This window comes from Ictalurus furcatus, chromosome 25 (genome assembly GCF_023375685.1).
Source record: "Ictalurus furcatus strain D&B chromosome 25, Billie_1.0, whole genome shotgun sequence".
In the NCBI taxonomy this organism is placed as follows: Eukaryota; Metazoa; Chordata; class Actinopteri; order Siluriformes; family Ictaluridae; genus Ictalurus; species Ictalurus furcatus.
This window is the reverse complement of record NC_071279.1, coordinates 9,319,792-9,339,749: the sequence shown is the minus strand read 5'-3', so window position 1 is coordinate 9,339,749 and position 19,958 is coordinate 9,319,792. Positions and strand designations below refer to the sequence as shown.

Genomic DNA, 19,958 nt, shown 5'->3' with positions numbered 1-19,958 from the left:
AATATATTTATATACTTCTGTAAAGCTGTTTTGTGACAATGCCCATTGTCACATAAAAGCGCTATACAAATAAAACATTTTATTAAATTGAATTGATACCTAGGTATCAACATAAACCAGTGGGGGTTCAGCTTTTTTAAAAATAAATAAATATTTGTCACATATACATTACAATACAGTGAAATTCTTTTCTTTGCAAACTCCAGCTTGTTGGGGTCAGAGCGCAGGGTCAGACATGATATGGAGTCCCTGGAGATAGGAGACAGAGTTGGACCCTTGAGCAAGGTACTTAACCCTATCAGTCTTACCTGTCATACTGTCTATCTTGTATTCCTTTTAGTATGGTATAGTGTGCAGTCTGTTTGGAGCTGTCGCTCATCAAATGAACTTCCGGAGGGGCCGATTCCTGGAGGACACTGTGCTGAGAGTGGATGGTGAGTGTCTGAGAGTGGATCGTGCGCCGCTAGGTGGAGACACTGAGTAATAGTATAGCAGGGGAGCAGGCGGAGCGGCAGAGGCAAGCGCACGAGCGCAGAGAACACAGTGACACACACACGCACACACACAGAAACACATACACACACTCAAACGAACAGAGCACCGAGCGGATCAACGCTGTCGCTTCATGCCGCCTACACTGCAGCTGCTGGACCAAACACTATAACCATCTAAAACAGCAAACGAGGGAGAAATTACAGAAAATCATACCATGTACCATAAGGGAGGTGTGGTGCTGACGCTCGTCGCTGCTTTGCAGGTAAATTAATTGCAATGTCCGCATGCATGGTGTGCGCGCGCAGGAGGATGTGATGGTCGATCAACTCAACGATGCTGTAGCAGCCTTTTTGTAGGCAATTTGTATGTTTTTATCTACTTGTTTTCCGCTTTGAAGTCGGAAGCTTTCGCATGTTGAGAACACAGACAGGGCGCTGCTCCTGTGCTCGTGCATTTGCTATAGCGGATTTCTCTCGTGCCAGAAGAGGTGCCCCGGTTATAGATTATGGCGCATGCAGTTATGCTAAACATATAAAGCTATTATACTCAGGCTAGCAGTAATGCAGCTTGGTGCTTTGCAGTTTGAGTGCATGTATAGTTGTTCATTCACCTGCTCTGCAGCTTTTGTTATAACACTCCTGGAGTAATGCCGGTGTGCGCTCGTGCTAACGGATTAAACGTCCCGTGCTGAATGTGAAGGGAAGCACCTACGTACGTTTAGTCCTGGACGTGAAAGTTTTGCAGAGAAAGCACTTGGTTACTGTTGTGCTTGTTATGAAGAACGATACTATGAAGGTTTCAATAAGCATGTAATGAAGAGCTCGTTGAAGTCGCCGCAGGGCGTTAATGCCGTTCCCTGAATGGGCTCCATGCTGAGAGCAGCTCAGTCCTGCAAATGAGATTTCTCGGTTGGGTATTGCATTTGTTATTTACTTATTTAGTGTCACGATATTCAGGAGAAACGGTGGTTAAATGCATAATATGATAGTCTACTTTAGTGATCAGGGTCCAAGCATCCTGTACAGAGATGGAACATTAAATGAACACAGCACGAGCACTATTCTAAAGCAACATTTCTGCGTCATTATTTTAAGAAAATATATACATTTACATGATTAGAAAGGTACATTTATTCCTTTAACGTATCGAAAAAAGCCACACTTGACGAAATAATACGAATAGCACCCTAAAGCCTTCTTCTGTTTGCTCCTTTGGGGATCCCTTAAAGGTTCTTCCAGGGTTTCCCTTCGGAAAATGTTCCAAGAACAACCGCATTAGAAAGCTGGAGATGTTGACCGTTGAAAGATCCCACTCAGAACCACCATCACAGTGTTCTTAGTTGTGAGTCATCTTGTCAGTGGTTTTGTTTGTTATTAGTTTTGTTGATGTATTATACTATGTGTGCCTGTCTTCTTCTATGTACAGTAAATGAGTATGTTTAACAGCTCCATGTGTTTAAATCCTGCTGATAGGGACCTAGGGTGAGGGTGTGTTACGCACCATGCAGCCTGGCTCCAGGTTATGACTCTGGAAGGTCTTGATTAAGGGGAGATGTGATTAAAGGAGTATGCGCCGATGCCTCGCTCTGCTCTCCTATGTCACTCCTTTCCTTCTTCCTCTTTTTGTGAATCTTAGTGTCAGCAGCATCTCTGCCATTCCTATCCATCTGTACAGATATTTGATATGCATGGTGTTGTGCAGATGCTGACATCCGTGTTTAAACTCAGATTTCAATCCACTGGCGATAAGTATACGTTGAAGAACAAACATCTCGCACACAATCTGACCACCAGGACGTTTCTATGGAAATCGGTGCAAAGTGTCTTATCAGGCATTGTGTGTGAAAGCAAGTAACAGGTCACTCAAGCCCACTTTGAGGTAACAAGTAATTAACATGTTTGGTGAATCAGCCGTCTCATTAACAAACAAGGCAGCCGTCTCCTCTCCTCCTCTGATCTCACTCCAAAACAAAGAGGCCAGTTCACAGTGGACATCAGGAACCAAATACTGCCTGTCTTTGATCTTTAAATTCACCTCCAAGAGCCAGAATAGACGTTTACCCACACCGAGGGTACAGAGGATATGTCGTTCAGCATCTGAACTAGATTTTGCCGTGTGGCTTTAGTAGTTTTTGTTGCTGTGTAAAGTGAAGAGAAGCTTCGGCTGTTAGTCCTTCGTTTGAGTGTTGCTTTGTCAAGCACTAGGCGTGTGCCGATATGAAATTTACATATAGTAATTGCCAAACGTTTTATCACAGTATATAACAATGCCACAATGTTGTATTTAAAAGAAAGATTACACATTTACTACAACCTGGCTAATCAAGCTGCAATTAAACTGACAAAGAGGCTCAGCGGGCATTTATCACACACAAAGGCTGCCCAAAATGCTGTCTACCTAGGCAGCCTAATTCAAGCTGCTTATCAGCAGTAGTGACTATACTTTAATTAAAAAAACCAAAACTTGATGATGCACTATATCGTAGCAGATAAAAAAACGACACATACCAGTTATGTGCAGTGCATATAGGACTTAAAAGAGGACTTGCAAAGCTTTGAGTGTGTGCGCGTGTGCCTCCAGACCTGGCTTGTAAAGCCGGACCATGTGTTGGACAGTCAGCCCCGCTTGGCAACGTCTCGCCCTCGTGACCTCATCAGTCTAATTACACCCCACTCCAAAACAACAGATGCTTCAGAGCCATTGGGGGGTAAGGAAAGAGCAGTAGAGGTGGGGGAGGAAGAGAGAGGAAAAGAGAAGAGTGCGCATGGCAAGCCCCCGGGGAATACGACACTCATGAGATACTCTGAATAATTTAGCAGACAGAAGAGAAGAAGGTTATTAATGTTTTTTCACCTGGAGCTGCTAAATCAATTGATCGATGCCCAGTGGCACTACACAATTAAATGTACCCAGTATGCCAGGAAGTCATCATGAGCAGAACCGAGTTGCGCTTTGCTGTGATATAGGTCAATTCAAAAGCATTTTGTTTTATACTGCGAGACTGACCATCGATCAGTGGAAATCGTCAGACTGTTACACTGGGGCTGTCAAAATGCTCCAATATTAATCATAATCATTTCATAATACTTATATATTTTGAAAATTATAATCCACATCAGTATGTTTTAAACCATATGTTATACTTCTAATATACCGACATATGCAATTCCCAAATTTATGGCCAAATGACGTTTGTTGTTTGACATAAGACAAAGAGCTCTGAATGAAAGCATGTCACATATATATTATTATATATATGCCGTTTTTAAATTAAAACACACTTATTTTATATGTTATATTACATGTAAATATTTAACAACGTAAGCAGGCACTTAAGTGAGTTCCTTTTTTTCTGTGTCTGAAAATGAAATGGTGTTTGTTAAGGCCCGTAGTGCAGTATGTAATGACCGTATATAGCGAAGACTAAACCTGGGTAGCATACAAGATGTAAAAATCAAGCTAAAAGTCAGGACTACAAAAACTATTAATAAAAATAAAATTTTATGATTATATGAATAACTTTCGGTTAAAATTAGGATATTGCCTCCTTGGGTTTCTCTTTGCAACACGGTTTGGTGCCTGGGTAAATATATTTTGATATCAATGCATAGTTCAGCACTACCGCTAATGATCATTCTGTCTGGTAGGCTCTCACCATATAGTTCTGGCTAGTGTTCATTAAGTATGTAGTTAATGGTTACTAAGCGAAGTTGTTTGTTTGTTTTGGCAGGTGGTTTTGCAGGCTGCGGGGGATATGCCATGCCAGCCAGCCTTCACCCAGCAAGAGTACAGCGTTGTCGTCAATGACATCATTACCGAGGGACAGGCCCTGCTAAAAGGTGAGTGTGGAAGCCCTTTGTAATCTGTGGATTCGGTTCTTCCAGCATTTGCTGCTTGATGTTACAGATGGCTGAGGCAACTGTGGCGGATTGCAGCAGGATTCTCTCTCTATCTTTCTTTCTGCCTCTGTACAGTCGGCTGATGAGAAAATAGCGTGTGTTTTTGTGTCGGGTGGGGGAGGATGCGCAGTTTGTATGCCTGTGTTTGTGTGTTTATGTGAAGGCAGAGAAGGGGGAGGGCTGTGCTTAATCAGTGGGGTGTTTATAGGCTAGAGTACCTGTGTGTGTGTGTGTGTGTGTGTGTGTGTATGTTTGTGTATGAAGTAAGAGTGATGGTTTTCCTTTGGTAGGAGTATGTTTGTTGTGAGCGTGAGATATTTGCAGTTTAATATCAAATTGCTTGGTTTGCACACACGGCTGAAACATCCACTGATCAATAGCCTTGATTAGCCAGACCCATCCGAGGAGGCCGTCAATAGCACGATGCCTACTCACCCGTATTCATATGGTCATTTAATCACAGTTCAAAGAACCACAGGAGCTGACTTCAGCAGGGAGGAAATGTGAATGTGTATATGTTGCACTTGGAATTACCCTTGATGCCTTTTGTTCGGGGCTTGATTTGAAAGAGGATGCTATTCAGAGGCTAACAAAATGACAAAACCATCCCTATTGTAAAATATCTATCATCCCTTTCCTTCTCCTTTAGAATTTTTTGTTTGTGCTTGACATCAATTAAGATGTTAAGATCATGTTAACTGCCCTTAAAAGAAGTTAAAAAGTAAAGATAACTACCGAGTAACTTACAAGTAAAAACATGCCCAGAGATAACACAACAAAAAAAACAGATAAAAATCACAATCTTCTAATACGTGTTTAATTTGAATTAATCTGGAATGTTTGCATATTTCATTTTCCTTTGTATTTCATTTTTCATTTAAGATGAGTATTAGGGCATTTTTAGTATCAATTTAATGTATTTTTTTTTTTGTTTGTTCTGAATGGAGGAAACTTGCTAACTAGGATAATCCTGAGGTAAAACATAAGTATTTAAAACATATCTTTCCTCAACTCTTTTAATTCACAATGCATCGCAAAACTTATGACATCTTTTAGGGTAAGATAAGTTTGCCTTTCTTACTATAAGATGTGTGGTAGGGCATTTACAGATCAATTTAATGTTTTTTGTTTGTTTGTTTGTTTGTTTGTTTGTTTGTTTGATTTGAATGTGGGGGGGGGGGGGACTCGATAGCTAAGATAATCCTGAGGTAAAAAATAAACATAACTCTCCTCAGCTCCTCCATTGTTTAATTCACAATCCTCTCTGAAAATATTTCATCTACATGACTGTTAAAGGTCACATTTACTCACAGTGAGCAGTGTGTTACTAACTGAAAATTAATACTCCAGACCTTCATTAGAGAGGCATTTTCTTTGGTGAAATAGATAAACCTCCATGAAAACTGGATTTCTTTAACCATTGAACACATATATGTATTTATTTCTTGAACAATTTGTAACACTTGTGCTGTACCTTTTTGAAATACAAAGACACATTTGCAAGCTGTTAGCTTGTCTTTACTTTTGATCTGTGGGAACGCACAGCTCTCTCTCTCTCACACACACACACACACACACACACACACACACACACACACACCTACACGGACCTAGAGCAATTAAAACAGAAGTGACAACCATGGCTTTAGATTTCACACAGGGAGTTTACATTTCACAGCCTGGGGGGAGTTTCCAGTATTCATTTTACATGTGAGTGTGAGTGTGTCTAGTAAAACTGCCCTTGGTAAGTTATACACTTACAAAGAATAGCCAGCTGATATCCGGATTGACTCACAGATTTGCTTCCTGTGTTCTTTCAAGTTGAAAGATGGAGCAGCATGACATTCTTACACACACACACACACACACACACACACACACACAGTGACTAAAGCCTGTCCTGTACTGCAATCTCATCCCTTGTCTCTGGACTCCTCTGCTCAGTTAATACCTTTACTCACAGTATCTTTTTCTAATGCAAGTGTGAAAACCTCATCCTTTTCATTTATCTCTCTCTCTTTCTTGGCCAGTGTGTGTGTGCCTCAGGGGGTTTGACCCCTGTATGCGGATTAGTGGGAGTCTCTTGTCTAACATGAGGAGGATGTTTTGTTTCAGTAACACTCATTCATCACCTCCTTTTTAAAGCAAATGACTCAGGAAAGAATACTTTCACCACTCCCCCTTTCTCTCCTTTATTCAACTGAGGAGTATACAGTTAGAGATGTCTCACTGACCTCCCTCAGTGATCCACACTGATAAAACGATCTCATGAAGCAGCACTACTACCCCATGAGAGAGGATGCAGACACAAGAACTTCCTGTGAATCACCTGTTTCATCCTTATTCATGTTCCCCCTTTCGTCTGTATTTTTCCACTGTCACAGCTCGCTCAGTAACGTTTTAATAACATTTTAAATACAGTAAGTAGTAGCTGATTCGAAGTTGTGTACAAATTCATTTTTGCGTGGTAATTACACTGAAATCACAGTTATGTGTTTTTAAATGTAGTACTCAATTTTATTAGCAACACACAAATATCCTGATACATATGTTGTATGTAGAGCTGGGCGATATATCGATATAATATAGATATCGTAATATTGTGAAAGATTACACTTTTCTGAGATATCGTTAGTATGGTGAGGATTTTAAAAATGTTTTTAATAATTAAAATTCAAATGGTACTGAATGGATGACATTGATTGCAGGCCTTAAAGAAAAGTACTATCAAAGATAATTTAACGTTTTTTTGTTTTGTTTATTTCGCTACTGTTTTGCGGACAGTTTGTTAGCTAAATTATATATTGTGATATTCATCGTATATTGTAGAAATTTCCTCAAGTATTGTGATGTGATATTTTTGTCATATCGCTCAGCTGTGGTTGTATCGTCAAAATTGTGTCTTCGAGTATAGGGCTGCCATATTGCACACCTCTATATCACTTTGTTATTATTTCTTTTTTACATTTCTCATTTCTAAACCTGTCTTTCAAAGCGATGCAGCCTGAAAATTATGACAGTATTTTAACCTTTATGTTTGTCATGTGCTTTGATAATCTTTCTCTTCTCTATTTTTCATCTTTTGAGCACCGAATACAAATGCCAGATTTGCTTCTAACTTTTCTGTGTTATCTTTTTTGTTTTTTTCTGCGTCGGAGGAAGATAACACAGAAGGAACTCACTTTGCTTGTTAGATGAGAGAACGTGATCACAAGGAGATGCAGAGTTTGTGAGGTGATTACATTACTGATCAGAACCCCACAAACATACACACAGAGTGCTGCTCCAAAGGTGTGTGTTTGATCATTTCTGATGAAAGGACATGAGAGAACATCGAGCTTCAAGTTTTTTGTGTTTCAAAACTTACACAAACCCAAGTGAATCTTGGAGAGAGAGAGAGAGAGACAGAGAGAGACAGATAAAGAAACAGAAGGCCATTTTTGGCCTGGGACATGGGGATTTTCTTGCAGTAAGTTTGTCCAATCAGAGTGCAGCAGTGAGGTCATCAGCATGCAGGTCAGTGCTCCTCTATGGGCTGACTGAACTGGAATGAAAGGAAGAACAGACTGTGTGTGTGTGTGTGTGTGTGTGTGTGTGTGAGAGAGAGAGAGAGAGAGAGTGAGAGAGAGTGAGAGAGAAAAGGGGTATGTTGGGACCTTGCTTTTGTGGTGTTCTTAAATGATAATATGATCTCTAATATAATATGAAGTCCAGCCCCTAATTAACAGGTTTGGACCGGATGAATAAATGGGCAGTTGTCCTTGAACTTCACGCTATAGTGCACAGCTGATTGTGATTTATTTCTATTTGGTGTAGTTCATTTATTCAGTCAGACTAATACTTTGCATGAGAAAACCTTTACTGGGTTAAATGATTAAATTATTATTCTATCACAGCAGGTAAGATCCACTCATGTGAATTTAAAATGAAACTATTAAATCGTAGTAAAATGTGTAAGTGGCATGGAAGTCCATTACTTAGTGTACATTTAAGAACAAAATGTCAAGTATACGTTGAGAAACTATGCATAGCATCCCAATGTATTAGGATAGCTGATGACATCATTTTATACATCATTATCTGTGTGCATGCATGTGTGTGTGTGTGTGCATGATTGGCTGAGTAGAGCTGCTGTGTGCTGCAAAAAGCATGCACATTGTTCATACATCAGATCGCTGGTGGCTCTATCTGAACAGAGCACGCAGACAAGCTCATGCACTCATCCCCTTAATTACTGAATTATTGAATTGCAGCAGTCATGAATAATTAAGCGTTTTGTAGAAAGGACGCCTGCATTAAACTAGGATAAAGAAGCTGAAACAAAAAAGCCGTAAGCAAAAAACCTTTACTCTGGCGTCTTCATGCCACAGCTCAGAAACAACAAAAATAAATTCATTTTGAGCAGAACCAGTATTCTAACGTTTCCAATCATGTGTTCCAGACCCAACATAATATTCCTAAACAGGTTCGAACTAATTTATAAAACTGTTTTATTCCATTGCTTTGTTTTGGGGTTTTTTTTTGTTTTTGTTTTTTTTTACACAGGATGTATGTTGAGCTCATACAATAAAATAGTAAGCATGGAAAGCTATTAGACCTGGCAGCTGTGCATGCATTCACATGGAATGTGGAATTTTAGTGCTTATGCTCCATCTAGCAGTGAAATAGCCCAATATAATTTACCACAGGTTGATGTTATCAAATGAAGTCCAAATGCAATGTTAAAAGTTTGTCAATAGAGCGAGCAAATTCCTAAATCTCTAAACATTTACAGATGCTTACGGGTTGTGCTTTTGTTTGTAGCAAAATACCATTTGCTTCTGGTTTTCATTTTTGTTCCATGAACTGGTTCAGAGCTCAGCTTCACACTGCTAATCACACATACACACACAAGCAAACATGTACACACATTGATGTAGTGATCGATGTTTCCAGGGTCCTTATTTTGCTAAATCAATATGACATAATGAAGTCTGCGTGTCAGAGAGAGAGACAGGAGAGAGAGAGAGAGAGAGAGAGAGAGAGAGAGAGAGAGAGAGAGAGCCAATGAAATAATTATGGATGAAACATGCAAGAGAATTTGCAGTATTTTTAAAGCATCAACATGATGAGGTATTGGCAGGTACATCAGGATGGGATAATACAATATAATAGGTGCAAGAAAACTAAAAAAAAAAAAATAATAATAATAAACAAATAAAAAAAATCTGATGAAATCAGGGATTGGAGATAATGCAGATTAGTCAAGTCTAAGCTTATTGAGCAACATAAAAGCTAATCAAAGCCATAATATAATTTCAGCTGTGATGGCAGCAAACGATAGGAAAATCTCATTTAATATTGATATTCTACTATGCCAATGGGTATGGTGGCATGGTGGCTTAGTGTTTAGCACTTGCACCTTCAGGGTTGGGGGTTCAAATAACGCCTCTGCCCTGTTGCCCCCCCTCTGATCGGCATTTCCACATTTACCATAGTGTGTGTGATTGTGCCTTGTGATAGGTTGGCACCCTGTCCATGGTGTCCCCTGCCTTGTGCCCCGAGTCCCCTTGGATAGGCTCCAGGCTACCCTGTAGGATCAGGGGTATGGGAAATGAATGAATTCTACCATGCCTACAATGTCAATGCGCACACTGATGACATCTATGCATTGCCATAATTGAGTTGTGTATATATGCGTAATTCAAGATGTTAAGTTTTATATCAGTTCAAGATGAAATTCTTAACTATTTTATATCTAAATACATATTATCAATATAAAAATTTCAATATAAAATTCAATACCATACCAGTACAGGTAATGGCTGCTTGGAAGATTTGTTGGAAATGAATGTAAAACATGACAGTGACAGTGTAAAGCCTCTCCCCCTCCACATTTCTCCATCAGCTCAAAGCTAAGGCACGTTGAATAGCCCCAAAATAATCATCTGGCTAGAAATCCTTATTCTCACCTTAACTGTCTGTGTGGGTGTCACATCTTATTCAGGTGTCATGGCTGTGTCAGTCATAGTACATAGCCTGGTCTGACCCAGGCTAAGAGATGTGTGGACTCGGTGGAGTTTGAGGCTGTTTGAGTTGATCTACAGCAGACAGTGCCTTGGGGAAGCTCAGTTTTGAACACAACAAGTATAGTGTGTATGTGTGTGTGTGTGTGTGTGTGTGTAAAGGTGCAGCAGGTCTGAGCCCTGCCTAACATCGCTCATCTGTGAGCTCCAGCTGGTTCTCATCCTGAGCTGATGGAGCAGCGTTATATATTTGGAAAAGTATGTATTGGCTTTAGCTACAGGATATGTTTTTCTTTTTTAGATAAGTGCTTTGCTCAAGATCAAACGGCGAAGTTGTGTTTGCACTTAGTACTGAATTATATTAGACTTGAACAAAGCCGTGAGAGCTGGCACTTATGGATGCTTTTAGACACAGGGCTGCTGAGGTTCTGGCATTTCTACAGAGGAGACGGGGAGACTGACCCAGTAATGCACCATACACACAACAGTCTATCTCTCTCTCTCGCTCTCTCTCTCTCCCCTCCTTTCATAAGCCTCTTTTGAGTGTTAAAAGATTATTACAGGATGCCCTGTTGTCATGGATTCTGTTCTTTCAAGCTTATTGTTAGAGGTCACACTGATTTCTTCTCTTATTTTCAGTGTGTATTTCTGAAAGAATGTATGAAGTTTGTCTTTAAACTGTATTTCTGGACCTTAATATTTTGTAATAAATTGCTTCATGTTCCCTGCTTTTCCACATTAAGTGATTAAACTCCCAGGACCTGTTAACGAGTCAAGATTTCTGACTCATAGAATAAGTCAAAACATGTAATACATGTTAATAAGCTGTGATTAAATACTTTATTTATTTTAATATAAAGGTTTGTTCAAATGTGATGCATGCACCTAAGCAATTTTACATTGAAGTGCTTAGGCCACTATGGGAAAGCATCAGGAACAAACGTCTGGAGAAGTGGTGCACCCAGAAAATGGATCTTGCACCCTGACAATGCACCTGCAGACACTGAGTTGTCAACCAATGAGTTTTTAACCAGATACAATGCAGTTATCGCTTCACATCCACCGTATTCACCAGATCTCACTCCTTGCGACTTCTTTTCGTTCCCGAAATGAAAAATGAGACTGAAGGGGAAAACGTTCGCCACAGTGGAAGAAATACAGCAAAAAAACAGAGGAGGCTCTAGACATGATGGCAAAAGATGACTACAGGAAATGTTTCCAGGAATCACATCAAGTGTATCACATCACAAGGAGAATACTTTGAAAGGGATTAAAGGAGAAATGCTGTATTCATGTAGCTTTTGAACATGTATGGTAACATTTTTGGTTAAATGTCAGGAAAGAGTGAAGAAATGTGTACTGAGAAATGCTTGTGACTTTTAATTTTGTTTGAAAAAAAAAATCCTATCTGGATCACTCTAACTATTCATGTGTAACACACAATACTAACACTGTCTGGTCTCAGACAATTAGATTTATAGTAGCTTACATTCGTACACTAACAAGGCCACCAAACATGCACACTTGCCTAATGAAGCACTCATTTAGAGTCTTGAGCATGAACAATGAAGTTCTTAAAAACAAAGAATTATCAATTTGATGGAACATTTGTTGTTGTTTTGTTCTTATTTAATTACCAACAGTGGATAAACTGACTGGCAGGGGAGTGTATGTATAAAAAATGACTTTGCACGTAATAATCAATCGAGTATCCTGACACTGCCCGTACATGCAGTGTTGCTAATAACCCTGTCTTGAATTGAGCACAAGAGAGTGTTTGACAGAGAAAAACGCAGTGAATGTTGGACGGTTAGACAGCACCTTGGGTAAATATTTCTGCACAGCTTGCATTTTTGAAATAACACACACCCTCATAAGGCCAGCCCTTAAATTCATTTGTATGTGATTGCCCTGGTTTCCAGAGTATGATGGATCACTGCTTAGTGTGCTGGACTGTGCTGTATGTACTGTATCTATCTTAGAAAGAGAGAGAGAGAGAGAGAATTTTTTAATTGCGTGTGAATGTGTGTAAAAGTGTATGTCTGTAATTTAATGTTACCGATGCCTTGGCAATGTAAAGCCTTTTACCATCCAATAAAGCTACTTGAATCTTGAGAGAGAGGGAGAGAGAGAGAGCGAGAGAGAGAGAGAGAGAGATGGGTGTGGTAAGTATTAAGTCAAGGAGCATTTAATGGCTGTTGAGCAGCCATAAACAAATATTATGAAGTAATTTCAACCATAATTAATGCAGTAATAGCATTTAATTACAGGAAACTTATATGCCGGCTTTGTGTGCCTGGTTGTTTTCTTATCAACGCCTAAAACTACAAAGGGGGCTATCTCATATCCGTTTATCTCTCTCCTCCCCCCACACCCCCCACCCCCTGCATCTCTCTGTTCTGGCTGAATGAAGGCATTTTTGTGTTTGCTCTCGCTGGTACTGAACACTGCGACCGTTGGAAAAGAGAGCCCGCGGTCAGAAAGCAAACTCTCATGCATAGCGCACACACTCGAATGGCTGTCAGTAAAGCTGAGGCACCCAGAGGTCAGACTTGTGTGTGTGTGTGTGTGTGCGTGTGTGTGTATAAGAATGCGGGGGTGGGTTGCAACAGCAGAGCCTGGTTTCAATCATTGCAGTTGATGGGATTGTGGGGGGAGGGGTCGGTGTGTGTGTGGGGGGGGTAGCTATGGAGACAGATAAAGCAGAGTGTCCTAGACTGCCAGAGAGGGTTACTGCAGGGGAGGTGAACTCTGAGTCCGAGTCCACAAGCAAAGGCAGGAATTCAGTGAGAGAGTGAAGAGAAGAGAAGAGAAAAGGTAAAGAGAGGATAGAGGAGCGTAACGGCTGGAGGAGAGGAGCGAGGAGTGGGTATTGTGTGTGTAACGTGTTGGTGCAGTCTGCTATGTTCGTGGCTTATTTTAAGCTCTACCAAATCTCTGAGTGCCCTTTTGTGAAGGCTGCACACTTTTAGTGGTGTGTGTGTGTGTGTGTGTGTGTGTGTGTGTGTGTGTGTGTGTGTGAGGGATTTAGGTTGCTCTCCAGGAGCTCTTTGCTGTCGGAGTATTACTGTTTATGTTGAACTCTTGAGATGTGTGTATCACTGAAGCAGACCTAAAGAGTACAGTGCTGTTGGTATCTCCCCCAGCAGACACAACACTCCTACCTTCCCCACACTTAATCTGAGGCTTAAGTCTGGTTTATGTTCGCTTCAGAACAAGCCAATGAAGCATTCAGAAGGCAGTAAGAGCATATAAAAGAGGGGGAACATTCACTATATGAAACATTGGAATGTGCACCTTGGCAATATTTGGCCAGTGTTCATGAATAAAAATTGGAAATTTCCAGACGTAGTGCTGCTGAGCACTTAATGTAACTACATTTTAATTCAGTTCAGTTTTATTTGTTAAAATAACAATAGGCATTGTCACGAAGCAGCTTTGTAGAAATCCGGATGAAGATTTAGATCTCTAATGAGCAAGCCAGAGGCGGCACTGGCGAAGGAAAAACCCTTGAGACAAGAGGAAGGAATTTTTATATGAGCCATCCTCTTATTAGTGACACGGGGTAGTGTGATTATAAATCATTACCGTGTCGAAGAGTAAAGGCAAACAGAGTTCATGTTGAGAGCCTTGTGAATAAGAGTCCTGGGATGAGCATTGGACAGTCTTTATGATAACAGCTACAGGTCCTAGAAGATACAAAGCTAAAGTAGATTATCCACTGAAGCAAAGGACATAAACTTCTTAGGCGTAAATCTTTCGGGTATCCATGTAGGACCACCCGTAGTAGCAGAAGATGAGTCAAAAGTGCTTTGTTGTGTAAAATACAGTAGATTGTAAAAGAAACAGTTTGTAAAGTACACTCTGGAAATAGCAGCCTACAACGCATGTCTTTGGACTGGGGGAGAAAACCAGGGTACCTGGAGGAAAACCCCCAAAGCACCGGGAGAAAATGCGAAGTCTGTTCACACAGGGTGGAGGTGGGAATCCCAACCCCGGGCGTGTGAGGCAAAACTGCAAACCTGCTAACTACTAATCCACCATGCATCTCAAATAAAAGGTTTTAACTTGTAATTTCCAACTCCCGACTAGGAAAAACCAAAAAAACCCCCCCTCAGCTTGGGAACTCGGGATAGCCTCCTCAAATCTTGAGTTCAGCAAGTGACGTCGAATCAACATGGCTGCTTATTTACAGCATCAGCAGTAAATTAAAAAGAAAAGGTAGCACTTCTTAGCTTTAAATGAGTTATGTTGTATATACAAGTCTTTGGATCAATCAACAAACAGACATAATAGCTTTTTAAAATGTATAATATTGACTATACAGTTCAGCATTTTGAGGAGAAAAATATACACGACATTTCGTTGGCTAGCTTGTTCAAACAAAAGACGAACATGGTGGTGTGCATGTGTTTTTCCACTTTGTAGCTCAAACGCACTGTCGTCCAAAACGACGTCATTCTGAACTCTGACTTCCCACTTCTGAGGTAAGTCAAACGCAGCATGAGCACTGTTGGGACTGGAGGCTGAGCTAATTTCCAGGATGGAAATATGCTGGAAAAAGCCTGAAACCTGCCGAATGCATTGCAAAATTGTGACTCAAAGTTAGTTAAAGTCATTAAAAAGATATGATTATTCTAGGTATAGAAGCACCTTTTAACATTACAAACTTTGTTGCAGCCACTAAGCTCACTGACGATGAGTCATTTATTGTATGTAAGTCGATTCTGGATTCAAAATTGTGTTTTGAGTCATGTTTGGAACATAAACATCACTTTGGTGTTTGGTTTAATAGAAAGAGCTAATGGTCCAGGTAAGCAGGAGTAGTTTGGCTCTCACTGTTTGACTTGCTAAAATACCTCCTGTGCAGGAGACATTTGGAATAACTTAAAACTAAGATGACCTCAGCCTAGTGCAATGGAGCCCTGCTGTGTTAGATCTGAGTGCACACACACACACACAATTTTTTATAGAGCTGCTGTAATGAAGATGTTTTCTCTGGTGTTTAATGAGAGCAGGCAATAGCTTGTGCAGAAGTTAGCGGGTGCAGAAGGTGATAATTGGAGTGAGTCATGTGACTGCCACTGTTAGAGAGCTAAATACAGCCAGTGGCACGATCGGAGTATGCAGTCACTCACTCACACACACAGCACTAGAATACACAGAGGTGATGTCATCCTATTGGGCCTCACTTGTGCTTCTCACTCCTCTGTCCTTTGTTCCTTCCCTCTGATATGCTGTCTTTTGAGTCTGCTCTTTGAAGCGCTTCGCTGGTGTATACTTTCACACACCTCCATGGCTCAAAGCAAACCTGCTGCCTTTTTCTTTGTTTTTCACTCATAACTCATCCTCCTCCCTCCTTCCCTCTCGCTATACCTCTTTCCAACACCCTCGGCGCTTTCTTTCACACAAGCAATACGTTCCTCAGCTCATATAACCCAGGCTCACCTTAACATTTAGGTTCATGGATTTGGTATTAAGGCTTGGTGTTGTTTTTGTTTGTATTATTAAGATGAAAGAATATTTCTTGTGTCAGCAGAGAGGTCAGAGGTCATGCTTCCTTGGAACCAGATTTATTGGGCCCATATTGATGTCCTTGGGCGTTGCTGATCGATTTGACACAGCTGACTTTTTGCACTGTGAGATTGGGGGAAGTGCAGTGTGTGTGTATGTGTGTGTGTGTGTGTGTGTGTGTGTGTGTGTGTGTGCCCAGCCAGGGTTGCCAAGTCTGTGTCACAAAAGAAGCAGCACAGTGCCAAACCTTGAAATGTGCCTCTCTAAAACTTCCTGATGATATTTACAGAGTGACATCATAACACTTTTAAATGAAGCAATATTACAAACAGACTTTTTATTTTATATACTGTCATAAATAATATATAATTGATATTTTCATACATTTGTACTTTATATGATTTACCCTAGTTACAGTACATTACTTCTGATACTTCCGCTCATGTACTTTAAACCTCTGAAAGCACAATAGCTTGCGTGTGTAATAGTCTACGCATTGACTCCATTTTTTTTAAACAATTTGACTTAAACTAATTTATGCAAAATGACCTTTAGTTGAAAAAAAACTGTGCTGGGAGTTTAGGAGTAGCTTCTGCAGGAAAACCGTGGATAATGCCAGGCCCCTCCCTCTCCTTCTCCAACCACACCCTCCCCCACCCGAGGCATCCATAGCAACTCGTAGGTTGTCAGGGGTGACCGTTGTAGAAGCTAGGCAACCTGGCCTACTTCGGCGCTTTGGGATTGTGTGGGGAAAGAAGCTGAGCGTATTGTTGTGTAGTTGACGTGCACAAAGACAGTGCTGTTCCACCGATCTGATTCACGCACACATCCACTCGGGTTGCACAGCACATACTTTTGTGTGTACGCGCAACAGAGGGGCACATTGTGTGTCTGTGTAACCTGTGCGCTCGGCTGCACTTGGCACAATCTTGTTTGGTCGCCGCTTTGAGTGCAGTGATGTGAATATAAGCCGCGGTTCATTGTAGATTGGAAATGCTGAACTCTCTCTCTCTCTCTCTCGCTCTCTCGCTCTCTCTTCTTACTTTTCTCTCTCAATTTTGCCCATACTGTATGTTCTCCTATTCTGGCCTGTGCTTCTGCTTTCGCCCCAGCTATCCCTGAAAAACAGTAGAAACCCTCATAGAATTTCAAATGGTTTTAATGGTTGTAATGGTCCCTGGGGGTCTGTACTGGTAATTTGTTGCCTTCTATAGGTGGCATGTTATGTCTAGTGGATACCATTAAGGACTAATAATGGTAATGGTTTTAATGGATAGCTGATGGTTTGTAATGGAATTTGTAGTGGATGGTTTATATTGTTTTTGTCAGCAGGGATCAAACTCTCTCTCTACAACTGGTACATTCTGCAAAGCTCCAGCCAAATACTGTATGCAACTTTCCTCTGATTTGCCTACCCACACACCCTTTCTCTCTCTCTTTCACACTCACACACACACACACACACACACACACACACACACACACATTCACACACATGCCGCTGTAGGCAGGAGTAACTGGGTCAGGCTCTGCAATCTCATTACACATCAACGTGCCTCCCTAAATGCACCATGGGTACTGTAGTGGTAACCCAATACTTCAGACTAGACCTCAGGCATAAGTGTAGATTTTTAACCGAGTTAAACTAAAGGAAGGTTCACCCGAGCTCTCAATACCTCTATCTGTTTAATGTTAATGCCTGGTGTTAAGTTTCTGTCGAAGGAGGTAATAGTCAATAGTCCAACAACTTCAACAGTGTAAGCCCACACGCTCTGCTCATTTCGCTAAGGTGTGAGGATGTTGCTCTCCGAGCTGTACTGTACGCTGTATGCATCCTCGTCAGATTAGCAGGTGTCATCTTTCACTTGACTGCATTAAATTGCTGTTACACCTGAGAACCTGCACTCCTTCCTGAAGTTTTTATTTAATCACATACACATACAAACACACACGCTTGTTTTTCTGTTTGTGTGGACCTTTGATAGAGATAATTAGAGATAATTATTGCAATGCTACACCTATCCCTAACTGTAACCTTAACCACAACAAACAGAATGAAATATTTAGTCCTTTTTTGTTTTTCAAATAAAAGCTGTATTTCTGTGAGGAACAGTAGATTGTGAGGGTGTTTGGTCCTTTTTGGTCCTCACTATACACTGACACTCACGTTCACTTAATTAGGAACACTATACTAATACCTCCCTTTTCTCTCAAAACAGCCTCAATTCTTCATGGCATGGATTCCACAAGATGTTGGAAACATTCATTTGAGATTCTGGTCCATGTTGACATGATTGCTTCATGTAGTCCCAGCAGATTTTTCAGCTGCACTTTCATGTTGTGAATCTCCCATTCCACCACATCCCAAAAGTGTTCTACTGGATTCAGATCTGGTGACTGGGAATGCCACTGAAGCACACTGATTGTCAAACTCACTGTCATGCCAGTTTGAGATTATTTTGCTTTGTGATATGGTGCATTATCACGCTGGAAGTAGCCATTAGAATATGGTAAATTGTGGCCATAAAGGGATGCACATGGTCAGCAACAATACTCAAATAGGCTGTGGTAGTCAAGCGATGATTGATTTGTATTAACGGGCCCAGAGTGTGCCAAGAAAACATTCCCCACATCATCACACCACCTCCACCAGCCTCCATTCATGCTGTTGGCACTAAATTCTGATCCTACCATCTGAGATCTCAGCAGCATTCGAGATTCATCAGACCAGGCTACATTTTTCCAGTCTTCAACTGTCCGGTTTTGGTGAGTCTGTGCCCACTGCAGCCTCAGCTTTCTGTTCTTGGCTGACAGAAGAGGAACCCGACAAGGTCTTCTGCTGTTGTACATTCTGAGATGCTTTTCTGCTCACCACAGTTGTACAGAGTGGTTATCTGTGTTACTGTAGCCTTCCTGTCAGCTCAAACCGGTCTGACCATTCTCCGTTGATCTCTCTCAACAACAAGTTGTTTCCATCTGCAGAACTGCCGCTCACTGGATGTTTTAAATTTATTGCACCATTCTGAGTAATCTCTAGAGACTGATGTGCATGAAAATCCCAGGAGATCAGCAGGTATAGAAATGCTGCACATGCCCTGCGCATTTCACTTTCGCTTTACAATTAGCGGCAGTTCGGGGGCGGCAATTGCTTGAATGGTGGGTTCCTTAATATTCTTAATGAAAAACACAACAACTACAAAACAGTACAATGACAAACTCACTTATTTTAAACATAGAACTTTTGAAACCAAATCTTCTGCCATCGTGTTGTCAGTCAGCTCGCCTCACTCTCGTCACGTGATAAATGAAATCTGACTTTTGCTGATCTGTGCTGCGACTCTGACTCATTCGGCTCACGCTGAATTGAGCAGACGCGTTCAGTTTTTAACTGTAGCGTCTGTTCTCTAACTGAACTAAATGGTCTTTATTACTATAAAAAGGCAAAACGACAGTGGGGGCGGTGCCGCGGTGGGCAAGTGATGTAATCGGTGTGTAGCACCAACACCGGGAGTAGGAGGAAGATGATTTGGCCAGAGAATTGTTCTGTATTGTGTAGCACTTTGCACACCACAATGTTTTCATATGAAAAAAAAACTCTTTTGCATAATCACCTGCACGTTTGAATGATTATGTGTAATATTCTGCTATTTTGTGTTCAGATGCGTTGTTCAGTACTGACTGAGGAACATAAATGTTAAAGTGCACCTATTATGGTTTTTCAAATATTACCTTTCATGTAGTGTGTAATAGAGCTGTTTGTGAATGTAAAAATGCAAAGTTTCAAAAATCAAACCGCACGACAAATGGAGTTCCCAAAAGAAGGAACCGATTCTGAACAGCTGAAATGAGTCGTTAGTAATTCCAGACTTATTTCCTGTACATACCTACGTGATTCGGTAACAAAAAACCCACCTCTTGTCTTCATTGGCTGCTCGGGAACAGCTTTCACCCACCCTCAAGCACTACAGTTGAGGTTGTGTCCTGAAAGACTTGGGTTCATGTCTAGAGAACGTTGTTTTCTGCACTGCAATAGCGTCAGTGGTTA

General features: G+C 40.9%; 1 protein-coding gene across 1 annotated transcript in view; it reads left to right on the top strand.

Moving 5' to 3' along the window:
- The first annotated feature begins 230 nt into the window (after positions 1-230).
- cdh2 (cadherin 2, type 1, N-cadherin (neuronal)) overlaps positions 231-19,958 on the top strand; it is a 50,079-nt gene continuing 30,351 nt past the window's right edge. Inside the window, exons 1-2 of the mRNA XM_053614786.1 lie at positions 231-757; positions 4,226-4,334. Of these exons, the coding sequence (XP_053470761.1) occupies positions 710-757; positions 4,226-4,334 (157 nt within the window). The 5' untranslated portion in view covers positions 231-709. The remainder of the gene's footprint in view (positions 758-4,225; positions 4,335-19,958) is intronic.